Source organism: Salmo salar, chromosome ssa13 (assembly GCF_905237065.1).
Source record: "Salmo salar chromosome ssa13, Ssal_v3.1, whole genome shotgun sequence".
Lineage (NCBI taxonomy): Eukaryota > Metazoa > Chordata > Actinopteri > Salmoniformes > Salmonidae > Salmo > Salmo salar.
In genome coordinates, this window is record NC_059454.1 from 91,008,409 (window position 1) to 91,030,901 (window position 22,493).

Below are 22,493 nucleotides of genomic sequence, written 5' to 3' on the forward strand. Positions count from 1 at the left end.
TAGGGTTAGAGTGTTGGGTTAAGGTTGAGGCTAGGGTTGGTGGTTTGGGGTTGTGTGTGTGTGTGTGTGTGTGTGTGTGTGTGTGTGTGTGTGTGTGTGTGTGTGTGTGTGTGTGTGTGTGTGTGTGTGTGTGTGTGTGTGTGTGTGTGTGTGTGTGTGTGTGTTAGGGGGAATATTGGGGCCTTGCCTATTCTAGTTATTTTTCCACCTCCAACCATTGGAAACACTGCAGTATTAAATGTCATTTGATCCCACTCACCTCATCATCTACAAGCCTGTAATCAAATGTTTGCTGCTCCGAAGCGGATTCTGCAACATTTACAGGCCACGTTGTTGGCCTCAACTGCCATCACTTAATGTGATTAGGTGGGAATAAATGTCTCTGGAAGCACTGATAAGCAGGAGGCAATAGACTGCAGGCAACACTGCGCTGATGGTGGCTGTGTGATGTACTGTAGGACTGTTATTATGTAATACTGTGATGGCAGTATACATTTGTGGTACAAATGTCCCTAATATTTGGGACAGGCTAGAGATTGATTCAGGAAAGACTAACTATTTACCCATGAGGCTAAATATTTTGCCTCTACTGAAGTATGTGAAAAATGTGGATTTTTTGCAGGGTGTAGGTTATACTGCAAAATATGTACTGTTCTGTGTATGTAGTATTATATGTATTGTAGTGTTGTCATCAAAGTCTGTTATACACTCAGTGTACAACACATTAGGAACACCTGCTTTTTTCATGACATAGACTGACCAGGTGAATCCAGGTGAAAGCTATGATCCCTTATTGATGTCACTTCAATGGTAGTAGGTATGGTAGTAGGTGCCATACTGGTTTGAGTATGTCAAAAATTGTAGCACTGCTGGGTTTTTCACGCTCAACAGTTTCCCATGTGTATCAAGAATGATCCACCACCCAAAGGACATCCAGCTACAGTGACTTGACACAACTGGGAAGCATTGAAGTCAACATGGGCCAGCATCCCTGTGGAACACTGTCGAGGGCAATAGTGGGTGCAACTCATTATTAGAAATGTGTTTGTATACTCAGTCTCTCTCTGTCTCCCCCCCCCCCCCCACACACTTGTTTGTTTCCCTCCCACTTTGAAGTTTGTAGAGCCAGATGGATAGCCTCACATTGATCTCAGAGATTAGATGTTCTGATTCTGTATTTAGTGGAATAAAAAAATATTCAAGCCAATTCTTTTTGTGATAATCATAGGCTAATCAAATAAACATTCAGAGGTAGCTAGGCTCTATAACTAGTTGTAGTGCAGTGAAGTGAAGTGATGGATGGGCAGCTTGTTCGAAGATTACATCCTAGCCTACTGGGCTACAACTCAACTCTGCAGTAATGCAGTAATTTAACTATCACCCAAACACTTGTCGCAACAAAATCAAGTCCACATCTTAATAAAAAAGCTGCAGCAGCAGTATTTCATAAATATACATGATCTAAATTAAATATCGATAGTGCACGGCATGCGCGTGCCTTACGCATAGCTCAGAACGCCCACTATGCGGCAATTGAAAAGGCGATTGGCTGCTAAAGATAACCGTACCTCCGGTTATTTCGTGATTGGTCGAGGGTGACTTGTACATTACGTTATGCCTATTCTAGAAGTACACAGGGAGCTTCTGAAAAGGAAGACGTAATGGTGTGATTCCTTGTGTCCTTGCAATGGTCATCATTCTAATATTACACGACAAATTCCACAACCGGGAGTCAGAATGAAGGTATAGTAGGCCTACTGCAATGTCAATATATCTATGTTGTGATATTTTGCACAGCCGGCTTGCATTCGATCTATATTACAACTTTTAAATCCGGTGCGTCGACAAATAGTAACAAAATGTCAATTTGGCATCCAATCAAACCTATTAATTGTTATACAATTACAATACATTCATTTTGTTGTTTGTCTGTTTGCTTTAAAGGGTTGCAAACTCTGATTTCACGGATACATGTATAAGGTGAGTGACAGTAGTGTTTTGCCGGTTGGAATATTTTCTCCAGGGCTGAAAAATTTATATTGCGTTCTATTTACAATGGCATGGATACATTAAATGATGATGGTCACGAGCTCTTTCTGACCCTCGGTCTGACACTACTGTGCATCTCCCTCGCAGTGAACTATACCACAGTGCAATGTCCATTCATTTCCCCCATCGTTAATCTGCCTTAATGACATCAGTATACTGCAGTCAACGAGTGATGGAATATTTTGAGATGTCTGGTCTATTGATAATACCCCGTCCCTAGTATTTGGACTCACTAATCACAGACCAGGAGTGCTAGAACAGGAAAGAACAACAACCATGGTGGAGGGGATGGTGATGATGTTGAGGATGAGGATGGATGATTATGATAAATAACCCCCTAGCATTCTTTCAGTGTGAGCATCCGAAGTATGGAAAGTTGTTTACCTAATTTCAATGAACAAAGCCTAACCCCTGAAATCCTGTTTCTTGCAACACTGTAATAATGAGTATCAGTGTAGTATTGTGTTCAGAGTAGGTGATAGATAAGATCTAAATTGAGCAATTATTTCCACTGTCAATGTTTGGCTCCGATCCAGCATATCAATGTTATGCTGTACAGCAGGCAGTAGTCTTTCAAATTGCTATAGTATCACAAGGTGCCATGCAACGTCAACATATCACAACATATCACTTTAATAATGTTTACATATTTTGCATTACTCATCTCATATGTATATACTGTATTCTACTGTATCTTAGTCTATGCCACTCTGACATTGCTCGTCCATATATTTATACATTCTTAATTCCATTCCTTAGATTTGTGTGTATTGGGTATATGTTGTGAAAATTGTTAGATACTACTGCACTGTCGGAGCTAGAAACACAAGCATTTTGCTACACCCGCAATAACATCTGCTAAACACGTGTATGTGACCAATAACATTTGATTTGATATCAGACATTTGTGAGTACATAAAGTGCATTCGGAAAGTATTCAGAAACCCTTCACTTTTTTCACATTTTGTTATGTAATAGCCTTATTCTAAAATTGATTGACAAAATTTCCTAATCAATCTACCCAACACACCCCACCCATAATGACAAAGAAAAAACAGGTTTTTCTAATTTTTTGCAAATTTCTTACAAATAATAAACAGAAATACCGTATTTACATAAGTATTCAGACCCTTTGCTATGAGACTCGAAATTGAGCTCAGGTGCATCCTTGTTTCCATTGATCATCCTTGAGATGTTTCTACAACTTGATTGTAGAAATGTACCAAAACATTTCTGCAACATTGAATGTCCCCAAGAACACAGTGGCCTCCATCATTCCTAAATGGAAGAAGTTTGGAACCACCAAGACTTCCTAGAGCTGGCCGTCCGGCCAAACTGAGAAATCGGGGGAGAAGGGCCTTGGTCAGGGAGGTGAGCAAGAATCCAATGGTCACTCTGACAGAGCTCCAGAGTTCTTCTGTGGAGATGTAAGAAACGTCCAGAAGGACAACCATCTCTGCAGCACTCCATCAATCAGGCCTTTATGGTAGAGTGGCCCGATGGAAGCCACTCCTCACTAAAAGGCACATGACATCTGGCATGGAGTTTGCCAAAAAGCACCTAAAGGACTCTCAAACCATGAGAAACAAGATTGTCTGGTGAAACCAAGATTGAACACTTTGGCCTGAATGCCAAGCGTCACGTCTGGAGGAAACCTGGCACCATCCCTACAGTGAAGCATGGTGGTGGCAGCATCATGCTGTGGGGATTTCTTTCAGTGGCAGGGACTGGGAGACTCGTCAGGATCAAGGGAAAGATGAACGGAGCAACGTACAGAGAGATCCTTGTTTAAAACCTGCTTCAGAGCGCTCAGGGCCTGAGACTGGGGCAAAGGTTCACCTTCCAACAGGACAAAGACCCTAAGCACACAACCAAGACAACGCAGAAGTGGCTTTGGGCCAAGTCTCTGAATGTCCTTGAGTGGCCCAGCTAGAGCCCGGACTTGAAGCCGATCGAACATTTCTGGAGAGACCTGAAAATAGCTGTGCAGCGACACTCCTCATCCAACCTGACAGAGTTTGAGAGGATCTGCAGAAAAGAATGGGAGAAACTCCCCAAATACAGGTGTGCCAAGCTTGTAGCATCATAGACAAAAATACTTCAGGCTGTATTCGCTGCCAAAGGTGCTTCAAAGTGCTGAGTAAAGGGTCTGAATACTTATCTAAATGTGATATAAAAAAAATGTAAAAAAATCTTAATCTGTTTTTGCTTTGTCATTATTTGATATTGTGTGTAGAATCAGGGGGGAAACTATTTAATCAATTTTAGAATAAGGCTGTAACGTAACAGAATGTGGAAAAAGGGGTCTGAATACTTTCTGAAGACACAAAGTTGGCTATGATGGTTCAGAGGTCTATCATAAACATGTTTGTAACATCTATATCTTCAAGTACTCAATCTTTTCCTTTATCTGCTTCCCTAGTATTTGAATAGTGATGTATTGTGGGGGGCCTAAATCAGTTTGTTGTCTCAGTGGAGGTGAAAGGTCATCTGGTCTTCTATCTGATCATGACAAACCATCATCTGCCCCAGAGAAATGGCTGTGACGTTGTATTGACAAATCTGGTTTCTTTTGAAAAGCAGCTTTTCAGCTCATGAGAAATGGAGGATGATGGCTGTAATATGTTTAGAACCACACATGAACCGTTTTTGTTGCAGTCAGTTGTACCATATGTTTTTCATCTAATTCATTGATACTGCATTGTCATAAGGATGCTGTTATTCGACATGACTTCTCTTGAATTACACTGAATTGTCAGTCATGGGGACTGTTGCTCATTGGGGCATATTGTTTTGTTGTGCAAGAGAATTCACTGAGAATTTGAGAGAATTTGCACAAGAGAATTCAGGATAGGTTGACTGGCATGACCCTGTTCTGAATTCCAAAATGGATTTGGAACTCTGAGAAAAGGAGCTATGGTCTGGAATTAAATGTGATAGACTCAGAAAGGTAGCAGTTTCCGTGGCGGTCGTTATTAAATATGCCAGTCATATTTTAATATCATTACTATCTCCTGAGCAGACACATCATTTTGGTTTTATTGCCTGCAACCCAAAATCCAAATCGCTCTTTTTTTTAATTAGTTGGAGCTATCCTCTTTTACCCCAAAGGTAAGGCTTTAAAGGTACAAATGTATGATGCACAGGACATTTGCCATCATTTCTAAGCGCCATCATTTCTAAGCTCCATCAGTTATCATTGACATGTTTGAATGCAGTCTTTTGAACAGCACATATTCATACATTGTGATTTGCTGTGCCTTCCCTGACAAAAGCAGCAAGAGATTGATTGAATCAGCTAGATTTTTCTGTCAGTTTTACTTCCTGATCTCAATGGAGATGAAGTCTAGTGCAGGCTGCCAGCTGACTGCACGCTTCACTATGTGAATGGCATCTCCCCCTGAAGCTACTGAAGCAATACTCTCCAGTGAGGAAACGATGGGGTGGAGAAGAGGGAAGGAAGAGAGGATCATCAAACTAAATTGATCATCAAATCACAAGTGTAGAATTTACGGTGAAATGCTTACTTACGACCTTTTCCCAACAACGCAGAGTTAAAAGGAAGAAAAATTAGCTAAATAAAAAAAGGAAATAGTAACACAATTAAAATAACATTAACGAGGCTATATAAAAGGAGTACCCGTCAAGTCAATGTGCAGGGGTATGAGATAGTTGAGGTATTGATGTAATATGTAAATGTCATGTAGGTAGGGGTCAAAGTGACTAGGCTATCAGGATAGATAATAAACAGAGTAGCAGCAGTGTATACGAAGAGTGTGAAAGTGTGTGGGTGGGTAGCCATTTGATTAACTGTTCAGCAGTCTTATTGCTTGGGGGTAGAAGCTGTCCTGGAGACGTTGGTCCTAGACTTGGCGCTCTGGTACCGCTTGCCATGTGGTAGCAGAGAGAACAGTCTATGACTGGTGGCTGGAGTCTTTGACAAGTTTTCCTCTGACATCGCCTGGTATAGAGGTCCTGGGTGGCAGGGAGCTCGGCCCCAGTGATGTACTGGGCCGTATGCACTACCCTCTGTTGCACCTTACGGTCGGATGCCAAGCAGTTTCCATACCAAGGGGTGATGTAGCTAGTTAAGATGCTCTCAATGGTGCGGCTGTATAACGTTTTGAGGATCTGAGGGCCCATGCCAAATGTTTTCATTATCCTGAGGGGGAAGAGGCGTTGTCATGCCCTCTTCACGACTATTCTGGTGCGTTTGGACCATGATAGGTCCTTAGTGATGTGGAAACCGAGGAACTTGAAGCTCTAGACTGGATCCACTAGAGCTCCGACGATGTGAATTGGGGCGTGCTCGGCCCTCCGTTTACTGTAGTCCACGATCAGCTCCTTTGTCTTGCTGACATTGTAGGAAAGGTTGTTGTCCTGGCACCACAGTCCCAGGTCTCTGACCTCTTTCCAATAGGCAGTCTCAATGTTGTCATGATCAGGCACCATCGCGTCGTCTGCTAACTTAATGATGGTATTGGAGTCGTGGCTGGAAGAGTGAAGGCTAGGGACACTGGGACAGGGTCTGTTGTTTTGGTGGGGTGGCAGGTAGGATAGCGGTTAAAAGCGTTGGGCACAAGAGTGTTGGGCCAGTAACCGAAAGGTCACTGGTTTGAGTCCCTAGCTGACTAGGTGGAAAATCTGTTGGTGTGCCCTTGAGCAAGGCACTTAACCCTAATTGTGCCTGTAATTCCCTCTGGATAAGAGCGTTTGCTAAATGGCAACATTTTTGAAATAAAAAAATAAACGTGGTGTGTCAACAGTAATCTGTAATTATTGTGACAGTTTGCCTATGTTGTCTGGTCTTTGTTCTTTAGTGAATGTCTAAAGCCCTGTTTTTACCTGGTTCAATTGTCCTGATCTTGTCCATATCTTGTGTCAATGGACTTATGGCATTAATATGTCTTAAAATAAATAAATATGATTTTGAAAATATAGTTGTTAAATAATTGCCATACAGTGAGGGACCAGGAAATCTGGTCACAATGCGGACACAGTGGATGGATATGAAACTCATTTTAATACCGTGTGTGGACATATTGAACAAGATGGCGCCAGAGAACAAGGCTGACGTTTTACGTATTCCTAACCAGTTGGGTTATTTTTGTTTGTTTCTTTGCGTTGTTTGTAATTAATTTTTGTACTTATTTTGTACATAACGTTGCTGCTGCCGTCTGTTATGACTGAAAATAAATAACTTCAGGACATCAGAACTGCGATTACTCACCACGGACTGGCAGAATACTTGTTTTCCTTTAACAAATCCGACGAGCCTGACGTGAATCATATACTGCTTTCCCTGGAACAGGCCCAGATCCCTGTAATTTGCGTGAAGAGAAGGCGTAGAAAACGGGTCCAGAGGGTGGGCAGTCTTCTGAGAATTCTTAGGTGATCGAATTAACCCCCACTTCCTTCCATTGAAATAGAAAACGTGAAAACTTTGGACGGCATTATCAACATACAGCTGGCTGGTTCTACACTGTATCGGTAGGATAGAACAGCGGCGTCTGGTGAGACAAGGTGCGGACTATGTATTTTTGTAAATAACAGCTGACGCACGATATCTAGGGAAGTCTCGAGGTTTTGCTCACCTGAGGTAGAGTATCTCATGATAAGCTGTAGACCATACTATCTACCGAGAGAGTATTCATCTGTATTTTTCATAGCTGCCTACATACTACTACAGACTGATGCTGGCACTAAGACCGCACTGAATGAGCTGTATTCCGCCATAAGCAAACAGGAAAACGCTCACCCAAAGGCGGCGCTCCTACTAGCCGGGGACTTTAATGCAGGGAAACTTAAATCCGTCTTACCAAATTTCTATCAGCATGTTAAATGTACAACCAGAGGGGAAAAAACTAACTATGGACCACCTATACTCCACCCACAGAGATGCATACAAAGCTCTCCTTCCATTTGGCAAATCTGACTATAATTCTATCCTGCTGATTCCTGCTTACAAGCAAACATTTAAGCAGGAATCACCAGTGACTAGATCAATAAAAAAGTGGTCAGATGAAGCAGATGCTAAGCTACAGGACTGTTTTGCTAGCACAGACTGGAATATGTTCCGGGATTCCTCCGATGGCATTGAGGAGTACACCACATCAGTCATTGGCTTCATCAATAAGTGCATCGCTGACGTCGTCCCCACAGTGACCGTACATACATACCCCAACCAGAAGCCATGGATTACAGGCAACATCCGCACTGAGCTAAAGGCAAGGGCTGCCACTTTGAAGGAGCAGGATTTTAACCCGGAAGCTTAAGAAATCCCGCTATGCCCTCCGACGAACCATCAAAAAGGCAAAGCATCAATACAGGACTAAGATCAAATCGTACTACACCGGCTCTGACGCTCGTCGGATGTGGCAGGGCTTGCAAACCATTACAGACTACCAAGGGAAGCACAGCCGAGAGCTGCCCAGTGAGACAAGCCTACCAGATGAGCTAAACTACTTCTATGCTCGCTTCGAGGCAAATAACACTGAAAAATGCATGAACGCACCAGCTGTTCCGGAAGACTGTGATCACACTGTCCGCCGCCGATGTGAGTAAGACTTTTAAACAGGTCAACATTCACAAGGCCGCAGGGCCAGACGGATTACCAGGACGAAAGGCTGGTCATGGCTCACATCAACACCATTATCCCAGAAAACCTAGACCCACTCCAATTTGCATACCGCCCTAACAGATCCACAGATTATGCAATCTCTATTGCACTCCACACCGCCCGTTCCCACCTGGACAAAAGGAACACCTACGTGAGAATGCTATTCATTGACTACAGCTCAGTGTTCAACACCATAGTGCCCTCAAAGCTCATCAATAAGCTAAGGACCCAAGGACTAAACACCTCCCTCTGCAACTGGATACTGGACTTCCTGACGGGCTGCCCCCAGGTGGTAAGGGTAGGTAACAACACATTTGCCACGATGATCCTCAACACAGGGGCCCTTCAGGGGTGTGTGCTCAGTCCCCTCCTGTATTCCCTGTTCACTCATGACTGCACGGCCAGGCGCGACTCCAACACCATTAAGTTTGCCAAAGACACAACAGTGGTAGGCCTGATCACCGACAATGACGAGACAGCCTATAGGGAGGAGGTCAGAGACCTGTCCATGTGGTGCATGGAGAAGAACCTCTCCCTCAACGTGATCAAGACAAAGGAGATGATTGTGGTCTACAGGAAAAAGAGGGCCGAGCACGCCCCCATATTCGACGCATGTGACTAATACGATTTGATATTTCTGAAAATGTGGGCTCAATTAGAATGTGGACAAGATCAGGACAAGGAACGCATGTTCACACCTGGTTTAAACAAGGCTTTACACTGTCATATATTCTGCCAAAAAGAATAATAGAAGTCAATGGTCAAAAACATTTTAAAAAAGCACAGCGCTCCTCAGCAGGTCCAGCGCATCAGCAGATTGACTGTTTGCTTCACTGTCAAAATGTCTGAAATGACAAGTGCAAGTTAGGGGCCCTAAACCCCTTAAAACTGCCCACAACCAGGCATGCTATAGTAATATGTAATATTTAATCTTCATGTAGATTAGATATTAATAAGCTCAAAGAAGTGTATATATTGGTAACAAAGTAGTGCATTTTATTGTAACTCTTGTTTGCAGTTATCTATTGTATGTTTTGTCAGTCCCTCCCTGCAGAGCTTACTGGGTGCTAATTGAGGTGACAGGGGAAAGCTCTTCCTTTGGCGCTGTGCCAGATATGAGTGATTTCATGGCCATACCACTGTGCCTCCTTCTGCTAAATCTAGCGGAAGGGTGTAGTAATGGCCCACTGAGTAACTGTCCAAAGATAGGGGAATTATCTAAGTCACAGTGGATCTTTTACCACTCTTTCTGTGTGCCTGGTTTATGCCCCATTGCATGCTTGGTTGGATGTATGAGTAGAGCACTCATCTATTTCCATTGCCTGCAATGTATTGAGAAAAACTCAACCCTGCGACACTTATCTTTTCCCATTGACTACATTGTATTGAGAAAAACATCAGCTACTGTGACATTTGACCTTCATTCAGAAACGTGCCAGGATGACATTTTCTTATGATATCATGTTTCACAACCAACTTATTGCTGTACTGTACTGTATTTCTGGGAAGACCATCTCCATCTCAGTGCAGTCAGTTGCACATATAGCACTTAGCTCCTGGATTATATAACTGCAGACTGGCTAAGCAGGCAGGCGAAGAGAGGTGAGATCATAGAGCAGGGCTGTGTGTTGTGGCAGGTCATGGCTGAGTAGAACTGTGTTTGTGGACGGCAGCGGCCTCATCTTGTAAAATATAGCCTACGCTCACTGTTCTCTACTGTGCTCAGACATAGCCACACTGTATGCTCATGTCAGCTATTGATTCCCCAGACCCTGTAACAGAAGACATTTTCTCTCCCTGCCCTCTTCCTCCTCTCCTCCCCCAAGGAGCTGCGCCAGGGATCATGCCATCTTGGGTCTCAGGCCTTGGAGTAGACAGTCTTGCAGTCAGTAAACATTGATCAGGCAAACATGTCACATCCATTGTATGGTCTTCTTTTGGACCACATTAATATCACTAAGTGCACCTACTCTACTAGGTCATAAGGCTGTCATATCTGTTAAATTAACCCACTGCTCACACAGTTACCATACAAGTCTTAACATAGAGAGGATGTTTTCAATGAGAGCCATAGCATACTCTCATCGGGGGATTTATGTCTGTAGCGTTGTGTGTGACCAGGCATTCATTATATAATGGACAGAAAGTTAGTGGCAATGTGCAGTTGCTACATCCATTTTTGGACTTGTGATAATGTACACATTGATTCTTGAAAAATATAACTGATAAATGCCTCATGAGCTTAGTTCAACTGTCGTACCCCATCAGAATGCAAAATATAAGCTGGTTATAAACAAAGTAAATGTAAGCAGGGTTATTCAACTCTTACCCTATGAGGTCCAGAGCCTGCTTGTTTTCTGTTCTACCTGATAATTCATTGCATACACCTGGGTGTAAATCAGTCTCTGATTAGAGGGGAACAATAAAAAATGCAGTAGAATTGGCTTTGAGGTCCAGAGTTGAGTTTGAGGGCTATAAAGCCTCAAAACATGGTTAAAACTATAATTTTGATATCATGGATGGGTCAGGCATTGCATCCATAGCCCTGTCTATAAATTTGAGAGTGGTTACATTTCTCCAGCCCCATCCCTCAGCCGAAACGGGTGGGAGGCAGCTTTGTTATTGTTTCAACTGTGGATTACACCTTTAATGATTGAACCCAAAATCCCTTTTGGGGCATAGCTCATTAGGACAGGCTGTTTATGCTCTAGTGCTTGACCATTTTCAACCACAAACAGACCCAAATAGCGCTCATAATAATGTATTTGCAGCAGGCACGTTCACAGATAGGGGTCTACCTTTGCCCTCCCACTCGCCAACTGCCCTTTGGGTGGTGGAATATATATTTTTGTATGCGGTTTGCTTTACAACTGCAACGGTTTATCGTCTCATTAGGGTGAATGTGTGTCACCTGTGCTGGCCCAGATGCTATTTAAGAGTGGCTGGCCGAGGGCTCCAGTTGTCTTGAAAGAGGTGGAGGGTTAACACCTTTGACTCTCCCCATTTGATTTCAAAATCATTTATCTGAACTTCCCAGTTTTGCACCACTTTTTGGTTTCTTCCATGTTTTTAAATTTGGTGGGTGTCTTTTAGGTCCTAGTTGTTGCTAGTCAGCTTTCAGTGGACACCCCCATAAGTGTTTTTCAGAACCCCTCTTAAAACTCAACCTGTTTTGTTTTGGTTGTTGACTGGTTTTGTTTGTTCCCCTTTTCTGTTTGAGTGAACATTTTTGGTTTTCTTGCTAGGAAATGTAACAAAAACCAAGGAAAGAGAATGCAAGGAAAAAGTGGCACAAAACTTAAACCAGAAGATCAGATAAAGGATTTTGTCTAGAAAGCAAATGGGGGTGTCAACTTAAGGCGTTAACCTTCCGCATCTCTCAAGACAACAGAAGCACTAGGCCAGCTGCTCTTAAATAGCACCTGGCCCAGCACAGGTGAAACACCTTCCCACTAATGAGATGACAAACCAGTGCAGGTGTAACACATACTGACTAACGAGGTGACACCAATCGGTGCGCCCCACACACTAACATCCAATCTCTAAATATAAATGGAAAAAACAAAGCCTATAACAGTAGCAGCACCACATGTAGTCTATTAGACTCTAACTACCATATACTAAAAATATCCACTAGCCAGCCAGTCATATATCATGAGTTAGAAGTTTATGAATATTATATTAAGAAGTTATTATTTAAGAGCATTGAAGATAAATCACAACCAGTGAAAACATATATATATAATATAATATTTTTCACCTTTATTTAACCAGGTAGGCCAGTTGAGAACAAGTTCTCATTTACAACTGCGACCTGGCCAAGATAAAGCAAAGCAGTGCGACAAAAACAACACAGAGTTACACATGTAATAAACAAGTATACATATAGAGCTAGCTAACTAGCAGATGGGTGCCCTTTTTTCATTTTGAGCACCTGCACCCTGAAAGGTCTGTGCACGGCCCTGATTTGCAGTCCACATTCAGTGTCCTTTTGTGTCTTTCACTCTGTTCCTTTTGGATCTTAAGTTCCTTCCTGTGAAGAGCTATAGGCTGTATAGCATCCACCTCTGCACCTCCACACTGTTCACAGGACCTTGTTCTGAATACGCCAGCTGCCGTCAGGCACTGCTACACATTTCTGTTTTTATGTGCGAACACCCCAGATTCTGTATTATAAAACTTCAATGCTTTTTGTTGAGGAACTCAGGAGCTCAAAGGTAGTTCATCAGAGGGGGGAGGTGGTTGAGCATCTGAAGGTCACAATGAGGCATTGTGGGATTCAGGGACAAATTACGAATGATGTGAGAAGTCTGAGATACCATTCCCTTAGCGACGCGACCTACAACAAAAGTTGTACTTTTCTCTAGTCTGTTGTTGTAGGTGAAATTGGGGCACTGTATTGATTGCATTGAAGGCTACTATGATTTCAGTACTCCCAAAGGCATATTGTTTATGAACCTACTGGGATGGATAATAGGACTCCAAACTATGCATTCAAACTTGGAGACATTCATTTAAAAAGAACAGACGTGCACGCTTTGTGTGTTTGTTTCATAGGCGGGGGCATCGTCCATGTGGGCGTCATGCTGTGGGCTGCTGAACGAGGTAATGGGCACAGGGACGGTGCGTGGGCAGCAGCCAGGGTTTGGGGCCGGGACGGGGCCCTTCCGCTTTGCCCCCAGCGCCGGGTACTCCACATATCCCCCCACCAGCTCAGGGAGTGCAGGTCAGCTCTGCAAGGCCTGTGGACTGGCCTTCTCCGTCTTCAGGCGCAAGGTAGGTGGTGATGAGGATGATGACAATAGTGTGTAAAAAGATGAGGAAGAACACTGTGCCCCTTATAAATAAACTAATAACACTAACTTCCATATGAAATACTCAATCATACTGGTCACACCAGGGCATCAGCTTAGACTGCAGACCGGTAAATGGCAGAGCATATCTAGGCTTTGACTGACAGTGTAGCATGCTGGGACAGCGATAGAAGCCCCTGGAGGCTTCAGCGTTCTTGCACTTCCAGGCTCAGACTGCTCTATCAGCTCGCTCACACCTGTTGCCATGCCGATGGCAGGTTCAATCCCAGAATATATTCTACTCACGTGTGTGTGTGTGTGTGTGTGTGTGTGTGTGTGTGTGTGTGTGTGTGTGTGTGTGTGTGTGTGTGTGTGTGTGTGTGTGTCTCAGCTCGATATCTGTGTCAAGAAAGGAGAGGTTCTGGGGGACGAACACAGATGATTGATAAATGGATCTGTCAGAGTGTGAATGTCCTTTCTGGTCCACAGCTCATTTGCAATGCACAGTAATGATATGGAAATTATTTCTGGCCATATCCCACTTTTTCTGTCTCCATTCAGACTGCCTGTCAGTCGATTCATCTGAGTTTCCTCAGTAAACCGAGATAAGCTTGTAAATGTCAGGAATAGCTAGAGAATATTCCACATAGTATTATTTAGCTTGTCTGTGCCAAATGGGGTAAACTCATCCTCTCTCCTAGGACATAGTGACATCATAGGGAATGAGTCCTTGTATTGGAAAGCTGTTGTCTGGTAGATCTGGCAGATCCCTGTCATTAGTTGTAATTAAGAGTTCTAAAACCAGGATAGTTAATTGACTCCATGATGCCAATAATTAATTACATCTATTAATGAATTGATCAGGAGGAATGGACATGACTGGCTGATGGGATCGCCTCTCTTCTAAATGTGTGTGGTTAGTCTCTATCGCTGTCTCTCTCTCTCTCTCTTTCTCTCTCTCTCTTTCTCTCAGCACATATGCTCGGACTGTAAGAAAAGTTTCTGCGCCCTGTGCTCGGTGCTGCAAGAGAGCCTCCGCTGCTGCACCACCTGCCACCTCCTGCGCGGAACGGCCTTCCAGAGACCACAGCTCATGGCGCTGCGCGTTAAAGACCTGCGCCAGTACCTGCTGCTGCGCAACATCCCCACAGACACCTGCAGGGAGAAGGAGGACCTGGTGGACCTGGTGCTCTGCCACCAGGAAGCTGGAGAAAACACCTTGACACAAGGAGGTGTAGAGGAGGAGGAAGAAGAGGAGGAGGATGCAGACACAGACAGCCAGCACTCGCTCCCCCACTCCCTCCACGCCTCGCCCCCCTCAGCCGCACACCGCTCCGCCTCGGAGCAGTCGTCTCTCTCCACCTCGGAGCAGTCGGCTCTCTCCACCTCGGAGCAGTCGGCTCTCTCCGCCTCTCAAGGAGACTCTCCTCTCAGCCGGAGTGACAGCTCAGGGACCGTTCAGAACCAGGTATGACTACACAAACACATAACACACACACACGCATGCACACACACACTCACAAACACAACCTAGTCCCATTCCCCATACAGCTGCCCCCCTTCGTTTACCATCTTCCCTGCTCTTTTGACATCTGTCCTCCTTGTATCAAAGCTAATTCATGTGAAGGTTGATAAGCACATGGCATGGATGTGGGAAACATATTTGTCAGTGTGAAGTAGAGTTGTCACAGCTAAGCATAACAATCAACAACGAGGAATTGCTACTCTAGATCTCTAGTGCTGGGATGTAAGTGGATTATGATTGTCCACAGCCCTGCTGAAAGTAACTCCTTTGATAACCATTTAGGCTAAATATAGGAGCATAAAAAGCTTACAAGCATTCTAGTAATTGCAGTATAGTTTATTGCAGTCAAGCCCTGTCCTTTGCAGCCAGTTTGATACAGTCTGGTGCTTTGTGTTTGACATGAATGAAGGGGTTCACTCACACAGATCATCTGCTACATTCATATTTCATACTGCACAATTTCAGTCTTTTCTGTGATCTGCCGTCCACGTGACTGACAGCTGCTCTTACAATGCAGCCCTGGGAGCTGCAGCCAGTCATCAACAGCCAGAGCTGAAGCCCTTTTTTTTAGGTCTATTATGCTGTCGGTTATGTAACAACGCTCAGGCTGGACCTGATTCCTCTCAACCGCACAGCTGTAATTGAAAAGAGAGAGCGAAACACAACAATACTGCTCACATCTCTGTCCGTGGGATCATTTTGGCCTAAACATCAAAATCATCCACTCCTATTGTAATCCATAAAGGATGAAATGAGTGGGGCTCTAGGCTGGTTGTGGGCATCGCTGGTGTCTGGTGGTAGTGCAGTTGTGGTGTTGTCAGTTGTTAGAGCTGGGCTAGGAAGGCAAGCACACCACAAACAGGCCTGCTGATGCATTATTAACACAGGTGCATGCTTGCAGCCTGCGGCTGATTGGTCCAGTGGAATACGTAGGGAGCATGTGTGTGCACATACACCCAGGAACATCAGCCTCCCCCGACCCCCTATAGACCCAGCCCCCATCCCTCATCGTGATGTCACACCGGAAGAATGCATTAGCCCTGCACCGTTAGCTAATTGCTTTATGTGCGGTGGTCCGGTGGAGACAGAGAGGAGGGGGGGAGTAGGCTCTTCATGATCGTTGCTGTTTTATGTTCTCTCTTCATTGCACATAAATGGCTGAGTTAATGCAAGGCAATACGCCACAAGGTAAACATTCTCATCAGATTCATCCCACCAAGACCATTAGATTCTGGTTGCAGGCAAACTCCTAATATAGTTAACATATTCAAAGGGAATAATTAACCAATCAGTTAAGATTAGAAGAAGCAAATGGTGCTGAATACTAAATGTAGCATGGTACCTTTTTATAGTCCCGTACCCCTTCAAACATTCAACCTCCAGCTGCGTACCCACTCTAGCACCAAGGTCAGCGCACTCTAATGTTTTTGCCATCATTGTAAGCCTGCCACACACACACTATACGATACATTTATTAAATATAAGAATGAGTGTGAGTTTTTGTCACAACCCGCCTCGTGGGAAGTGACAAAGAGCTCTTATAGGACCAGGACACAAATAATAATATAATAATAATCAAGAATTTTTCTCTTTATTTAACCATCTTACATATAAAACCTTATTTGTTCATCGAAAATTTTGAATAACTCACCACAGGTTAATGAGAAGGGTGTGCTTGAAATGATGCACATAACTCTGCAATGTTGGGTTGGATTGGAGATAGTCTCAGTCCTAAATCATTTTCCACACACAATCTGTGCCTGTATTTAGTTTTCATGCTAGTGAGGGCCGAGAATCCACTCTCACATAGGTACGTGGTTGCAAAAGGCATCAGTGTCTTAACAGCGCGATTTTCCAAGGCAGGATACTCTGAGCGCAGCCCCATCCATAAATCTGGCAGTTTTCACAGAAACGCTTGTTGCAATTTTGATGAGGCTCTCTTGTTCAGATATCGGTAAGTGGACTGGAGGCAGGGCATGAAAGGGATAACAAATCCAGTTGTTTGTCATCCGTTTGTTAGTGTCATCCATTTCGGGAAAGTACCTGCTCAATTGCGCACCCAACTCACTCAGGTGCTTCGCTATATTACATTTGACATTGTCTGTAAGCTTGAGTTCATTTGCACACAAAAAAATCATACAATATAAAACCCGTCTAGTGATCACAGCACCTCTGGTGGTGTTTTATAGAAGTTCGGATTTGTGGGAGAAAGAGTGAGGAGCATCAGACAACACAAGTATTTCAAAACTGTCATATCTGCTCCAGTACTGTTACTTAACTGCTGTTGATCCTCTTTTGTGATGTGTTTCCAGGAGCATGGGGAAACTCCGACCATCCCACTCCTTCACCTGGAACCTGCCAGTGACCCTATCATAGAGGTGAGACGACCAGCCCTTTACATCGAGCTGCCTCTTTCCTTTCAGTCTCCACCTCATGTATTTAACTGAAGAGAAATCACTGACCCACTCTTGTGAGAGCATTCACTTGGTCAGTTGTATTGCCTCAATGACCATGGTGTGACCAAACATAGTCATAATTGAACTCTTTGTATTGAACATGTTTTCTGAAGTGCCTCCTCTTTTCTCTTTGTAGGTCAGTCCAGTGACACAGAGGAGGATACGGGCCTCTCTATCTGACCTGGACAACGAAGGGGACATTGAGAGCCTGTCTGTCCGGCAGCTCAAAGAGATTCTGGCCCGTAACTTTGTCAACTACTCTGGCTGCTGTGAGAAGTGGGAGCTGATAGAGCGGGTGCATCGGCTCTACAGAGAGGACGAACAGAACAGGAAGTCCAGTAAGCACCACGTTGAATCATTTTAGTCCTCCTATACCAACCAACCTAATCTTAACTAGAGCACTACTGATCCTTTTGATAACGACCTTCATAGATTATCAATCTCCAGTTCAAACCTAGTTTGAACAATAGAGAAACTGTCCAATTTAAAACATCTTTCTTTGATTTGGTATTATTCACAGGTCCAGATACACAGTATTAAAGATGTATTTCTGTATTTTCTTCCAGTGGAAAATGTCAGCAACATCAACAGCATGTCTGCAGGTGAGGGCATTCAATACTGTTTTGTTGTATTGTATATTACATGATGCACATACAGTTGAAGTCGGAAGTTTACATACACTTAGGTTGGAGTCATTAAAACTCGTTTTTCAACCACTCCACAAATATCTTGTTAACAAACTATAGTTTTGGCAAGTCGGTTAGGACATCTACTTTGTGCATGACACAAGTCATTTTTCCAACAATTGCTTACAGACAGATTATTTCACTTATAATTCACTGTATCACAATTCCAGTGGGTCAGAAGTTTACATACACTAATTTGACTGTGCCTTTAAACAGCTTGGAAAATTCCAGAAAATTATGTCATGGCTTTAGAAGCTTCTGATAGGCTAATTGACATCATTTGAGTCAATTGGATGTGAACCTGTGGATGTATTTCAAGGCCTACCTTCAAACTCAGTGCCTCTTTCCTTGACATCATGGGAAAATGAAAAGAAATCAGCCAGGACCTCAGAAAAAAAATTGTAGACCTCCACAAGTCTGGTTAATCCTTGGGAGCAATTTCCAAACGCCCGAAGGTAACACGTTCATCTGTACAAACAATAATACGCAAGTATAAACACCATGGGACCACGCAGCCGTCATACCACTCAGGAAGGAGACGCCTTCTGTCTCCTAGAGATGAACGTACTTTGGTGCGAAAGATGCAAATCAATCCCATAACAACAGCAAAGGACCTTGTGAAGATGCTGGAGGAAACAGGTACAAAAGTATCTATATCCATCCTACAGAAAATTTGTGGGCAGAACTGAAAAAGCGTGTGTGAGCAAGGAGGCCTACAAACCTGACTCGGTTACACCAGCTCTGTCAGGAGGAATGGGACAAAATTCACCCAACTTATTGTGGGAAGCTTGTGGAAGGCTACCTGAAACGTTTGACCCAAGTTAAACAATTTAAAGCAATGCTACCAAATACTAATTGAGTGTATGTAAACTTCTGACCCACTGGGAATGTGATGAAAGAAATAAAAGCTGAAATAAATCATTCTCTCTACTATTATTCTGACATTTCACATTCTTAAAATAAAGTGGTGATCCTAACTGACCTAAAACAGGGAATTTTTACTAGGATTAAATGTCAGGAATTGTGAAAAACTGAGTTTAAATGTATTTGGCTAAGGTGTATGTAAACTTCTGACTTCAACTGTATATTTGAGTTTTGTACAGGAAATGACTATGTACAGGAATTGTTTTAATACTATGTGAGAAGGAAGAATTTGAGTAAGAGCTTGTATCCTATTAGAATCACTAATGGTTGTTTTGTCACTGCTCCTTTCCTTCTGTAAATAAAGTGGTGTCATATCCTCCGCCTATCTGCAATGGTGCAGTGGAAGGTAGGCATGTCTAACTCCCACTATCCCACCTGCAAAACCATCACTGTCTTGAAATACAACTCTCCATATTGATGCATGCTGAAGTCTAATTTCCCATTCAATCCCAACCATAACCCCTCCTGAGTAATACGCTATGTGCTGTTCTGAGAGAGACCACCTCATCCTGCTGTTTAACTGGCTATTTGGGCAATACATCATCATGTACAGTATGTGAATGACCCTAGAGAAGACAGCCATCCTCAGGCTGCTAGCTCTGTAGAGTAATACTGTTATCTCATGTGTTGTTTTTCTCCACAGACAGTGTGAAGGCTCAGCTGGCCTCTGATGACCACCTATGTCGCATCTGCATGGACGCTGTGATCGACTGTGTGCTGCTGGAGTGCGGTCACATGGTCACCTGTACCAAATGTGGGATGAGGATGAGCGAGTGCCCCATCTGCAGGCAGTACGTGGTGCGAGCCGTGCACGTCTTCAAGTCTTAACTCTGCCGTGAGCGTGCATGTCAGCCAAGGACATTGAAGCTGTGACGTGGAGTGTGCATATGCTTGAAAACCTGAGGGAGTGTGAATGGTTTTGCAAGTTTCCAAGGACTTAATGCTGCAGCAGATGTGCACATCCTCCAGTCCAAATGACATGCAGAGCAGACAGCTTCACACGGCCTGACTTTTACTACAGCTACTAGAACTACAAGAGCTCCACAGGAAACTGCTCTGTCGTGTTTGGACCTCCACTGGCTCCGGGACACTGACTGACCTTCTGTCTTTAGTGTGATACACACTGAATTGTTTCACAAATAACTCTACAATATCTTATTTTACAGCGCTTCATTTCAATTAGTTTTTTACTTTTAATAAACCATGATGCGGAATTGGTCCCATCAGGGCCAGTATACTGAAAGGGGACACAGGGCTTGTGCCCCGGGGCCCTGTCCTTCCTCAACCAAATTTGTATTATTACATTTTTTGGGGTTGTGGGTCAGTGGGCCCCCCAGATAGCAAATATATTCTCTTAGCCTCATGATAAAATGTGTAGGAGGGGGGAGTGCCTTGAGGTCGGTGCCCCAGGGTTCCAAATGCAGTAGTCTGGCCCTGGGTCCCATGGATACTTGAATTGGATATGTTTCATGGTGAGTAGGTATGAGGTGATCAAGGTGGAGATCATTATGATATCCCAGGGTTAGAGTCAATATGGTTTACACACTCATACCACACCAGGCTATACTATACGTATCTCCTTCAATGTTCTTTAGTATGTGCGATATTAAAAAAGACTTCTATGTCTGTCTATGAAACTAGTCTGAGAAACTCAACCAGGTTGCATGTCTCTGTGTTGTTCCATTCTACACACACACGGGGAGGGTTTTAGGTGCCAAACTTCATACCACAACTACATTACTGATGTCTGATTGCTGTTTCTATGCCAAGTGTCACTCCTCACTTCAGACCATGCGTTGTAGATTTGAGCAACATCCAACCAAATCAATATGTAAACCATCAAGCTCAGTGATTGGTTGGATTGTAGGGAAGCTCTTGAGCCACATGCTATGGGTTATAGGGGCTTCAGTTCAAGGCTGTCCAACCCATGTTCTCCTTGCATGTGTTTAGTCAGTCACAAGTGATATCACATTATGATTAATGTCTATGTTGATGATCTTGTTTGGTTTAGAGAAGGCTCCTGTCTACTGTGGTAACATACCATACACTGTGGCTGGGTCATCCCATGCTTTACGTTCGTATGCTCTTCGTCGGTGTATCTTTTATTAAAGTCTGGCATGACTGACAATGTGTCTCTGCTACTTAGCTTAATTAAGCAATATCATTCCATTACTTTTCCTAGGTGTGTTGTCCATTGGCTCAGTGTTCACCTCTTGAAGGCGACTGGTGCTAATTCCTCTGTTCTGAGCTCATATTTAAACGTCTTATCACATTGTGGGTTTGTCTTTTAATATCTCTTTTCAAGAAAAGAAAATGATGCATAAACTCAGTCTGTTAAGTTTGTTTGTTTATACAAATACAACTTCTGTTCTTTCATAAAATTATATTTATTCAAATGTCTATTGAAAAAAAAAAAGTATCTACTAATGCCTGTAGATCGTTAGACAAAAAGCTTATTGCTCTAAAATAATTGCATATGATATGTAAGCTATTGATAAATATTTTTGGGATGTCTTAATATAATTTATTAGCATTTGATATTTTAAGAGGTTGAATTGAATTTTTTTCAGAATGTAAATTCCCTTAATTTGATCAAACTAATATGACTCCAATCAAAAACAGAGAGATCACTGATCATGACATTTCCCCGTTCTCATTTTATTTTGGAGCATTTCTTATCCTTACCTGCTAGGGGATTCAAAACCTTATGAATATTTGTACATCGCTCACGGTGGCAAACACTGTCACTGTGTTTACATGTATGTTTATAATAATGCTGCGATATCTCAGATGTCACTTGTAGGCAGCTATATGATGTCAAAGTATGATGAGTTATAGCTATGAGCACTCTATGGAATCCTGGAACTTTGTATTTTGGAATGTTGAACATTTTATTTTGGTAATTACAATAATTATTTAATAGATTTAATAAAATACCGTACCATATAATAAGCAGAGATCCTGTTTTTTTTTTTTAACACTGCTGTATCCGACCAGTTACCCTAAATCAATTGTTTATCCCCGGTTTAATGAATGCAAGTAGACAAAATGGCAAACTATTCCAAATGTTGATGTTTAAGGTCTTTATTTCAGAATGTAAAAACCGTTAATAGATATTCCAACATATGACATACTTTAAACATATTTCACAAATGTTTTGTTTACATATTGCACACAATGCTTATAAACATGACCAAAAAGATAAATTAAGACGATCGTGGAAACATGACCAAAAATAGAGTTCAGTATTTAGAATGAATTTTTAGTAACTCAAGTCACAAACAGTTCTCTATACAGTATATACAGTTGAACCAATGACATACTAGTACTAAAATATTTCCCAACTGCACAGGGAAGACATGGTTGGTAGTTAGGCCTGTCCTCATACAAAAAAGTATATTTATATACACATTAGGACCCCCCAGTAGCCATACTTTTGTT

General features: G+C 42.9%; 1 protein-coding gene across 2 annotated transcripts; it reads left to right on the forward strand.

Annotated features, from left to right (window-relative positions):
• Positions 1 to 1,587: 1,587 nt before the first annotated feature.
• Positions 1,588 to 22,001, forward strand: LOC106568228 (E3 ubiquitin-protein ligase RNF34). 2 transcript variants are annotated; one of them, XM_014138382.2, is made up of 9 exons: positions 1,590 to 1,743; positions 1,945 to 1,980; positions 13,226 to 13,444; positions 14,435 to 14,929; positions 17,299 to 17,364; positions 17,579 to 17,780; positions 18,009 to 18,044; positions 19,357 to 19,398; positions 19,696 to 22,001. In XM_014138382.2, exons 2-9 carry the CDS (start codon positions 1,972 to 1,974, stop codon positions 19,878 to 19,880), a joined length of 1,254 nt encoding a protein of 417 aa, XP_013993857.2. In that variant the 5' UTR covers positions 1,590 to 1,743; positions 1,945 to 1,971; the 3' UTR covers positions 19,881 to 22,001. The 2 variants fall into 2 exon arrangements, with proteins under 2 accessions (XP_013993858.2, XP_013993857.2); XM_014138383.2 differs by lacking the exon at positions 1,945 to 1,980 and having other exon boundaries at positions 1,588 to 1,743.
• Positions 22,002 to 22,493: the final 492 nt, after the last annotated feature.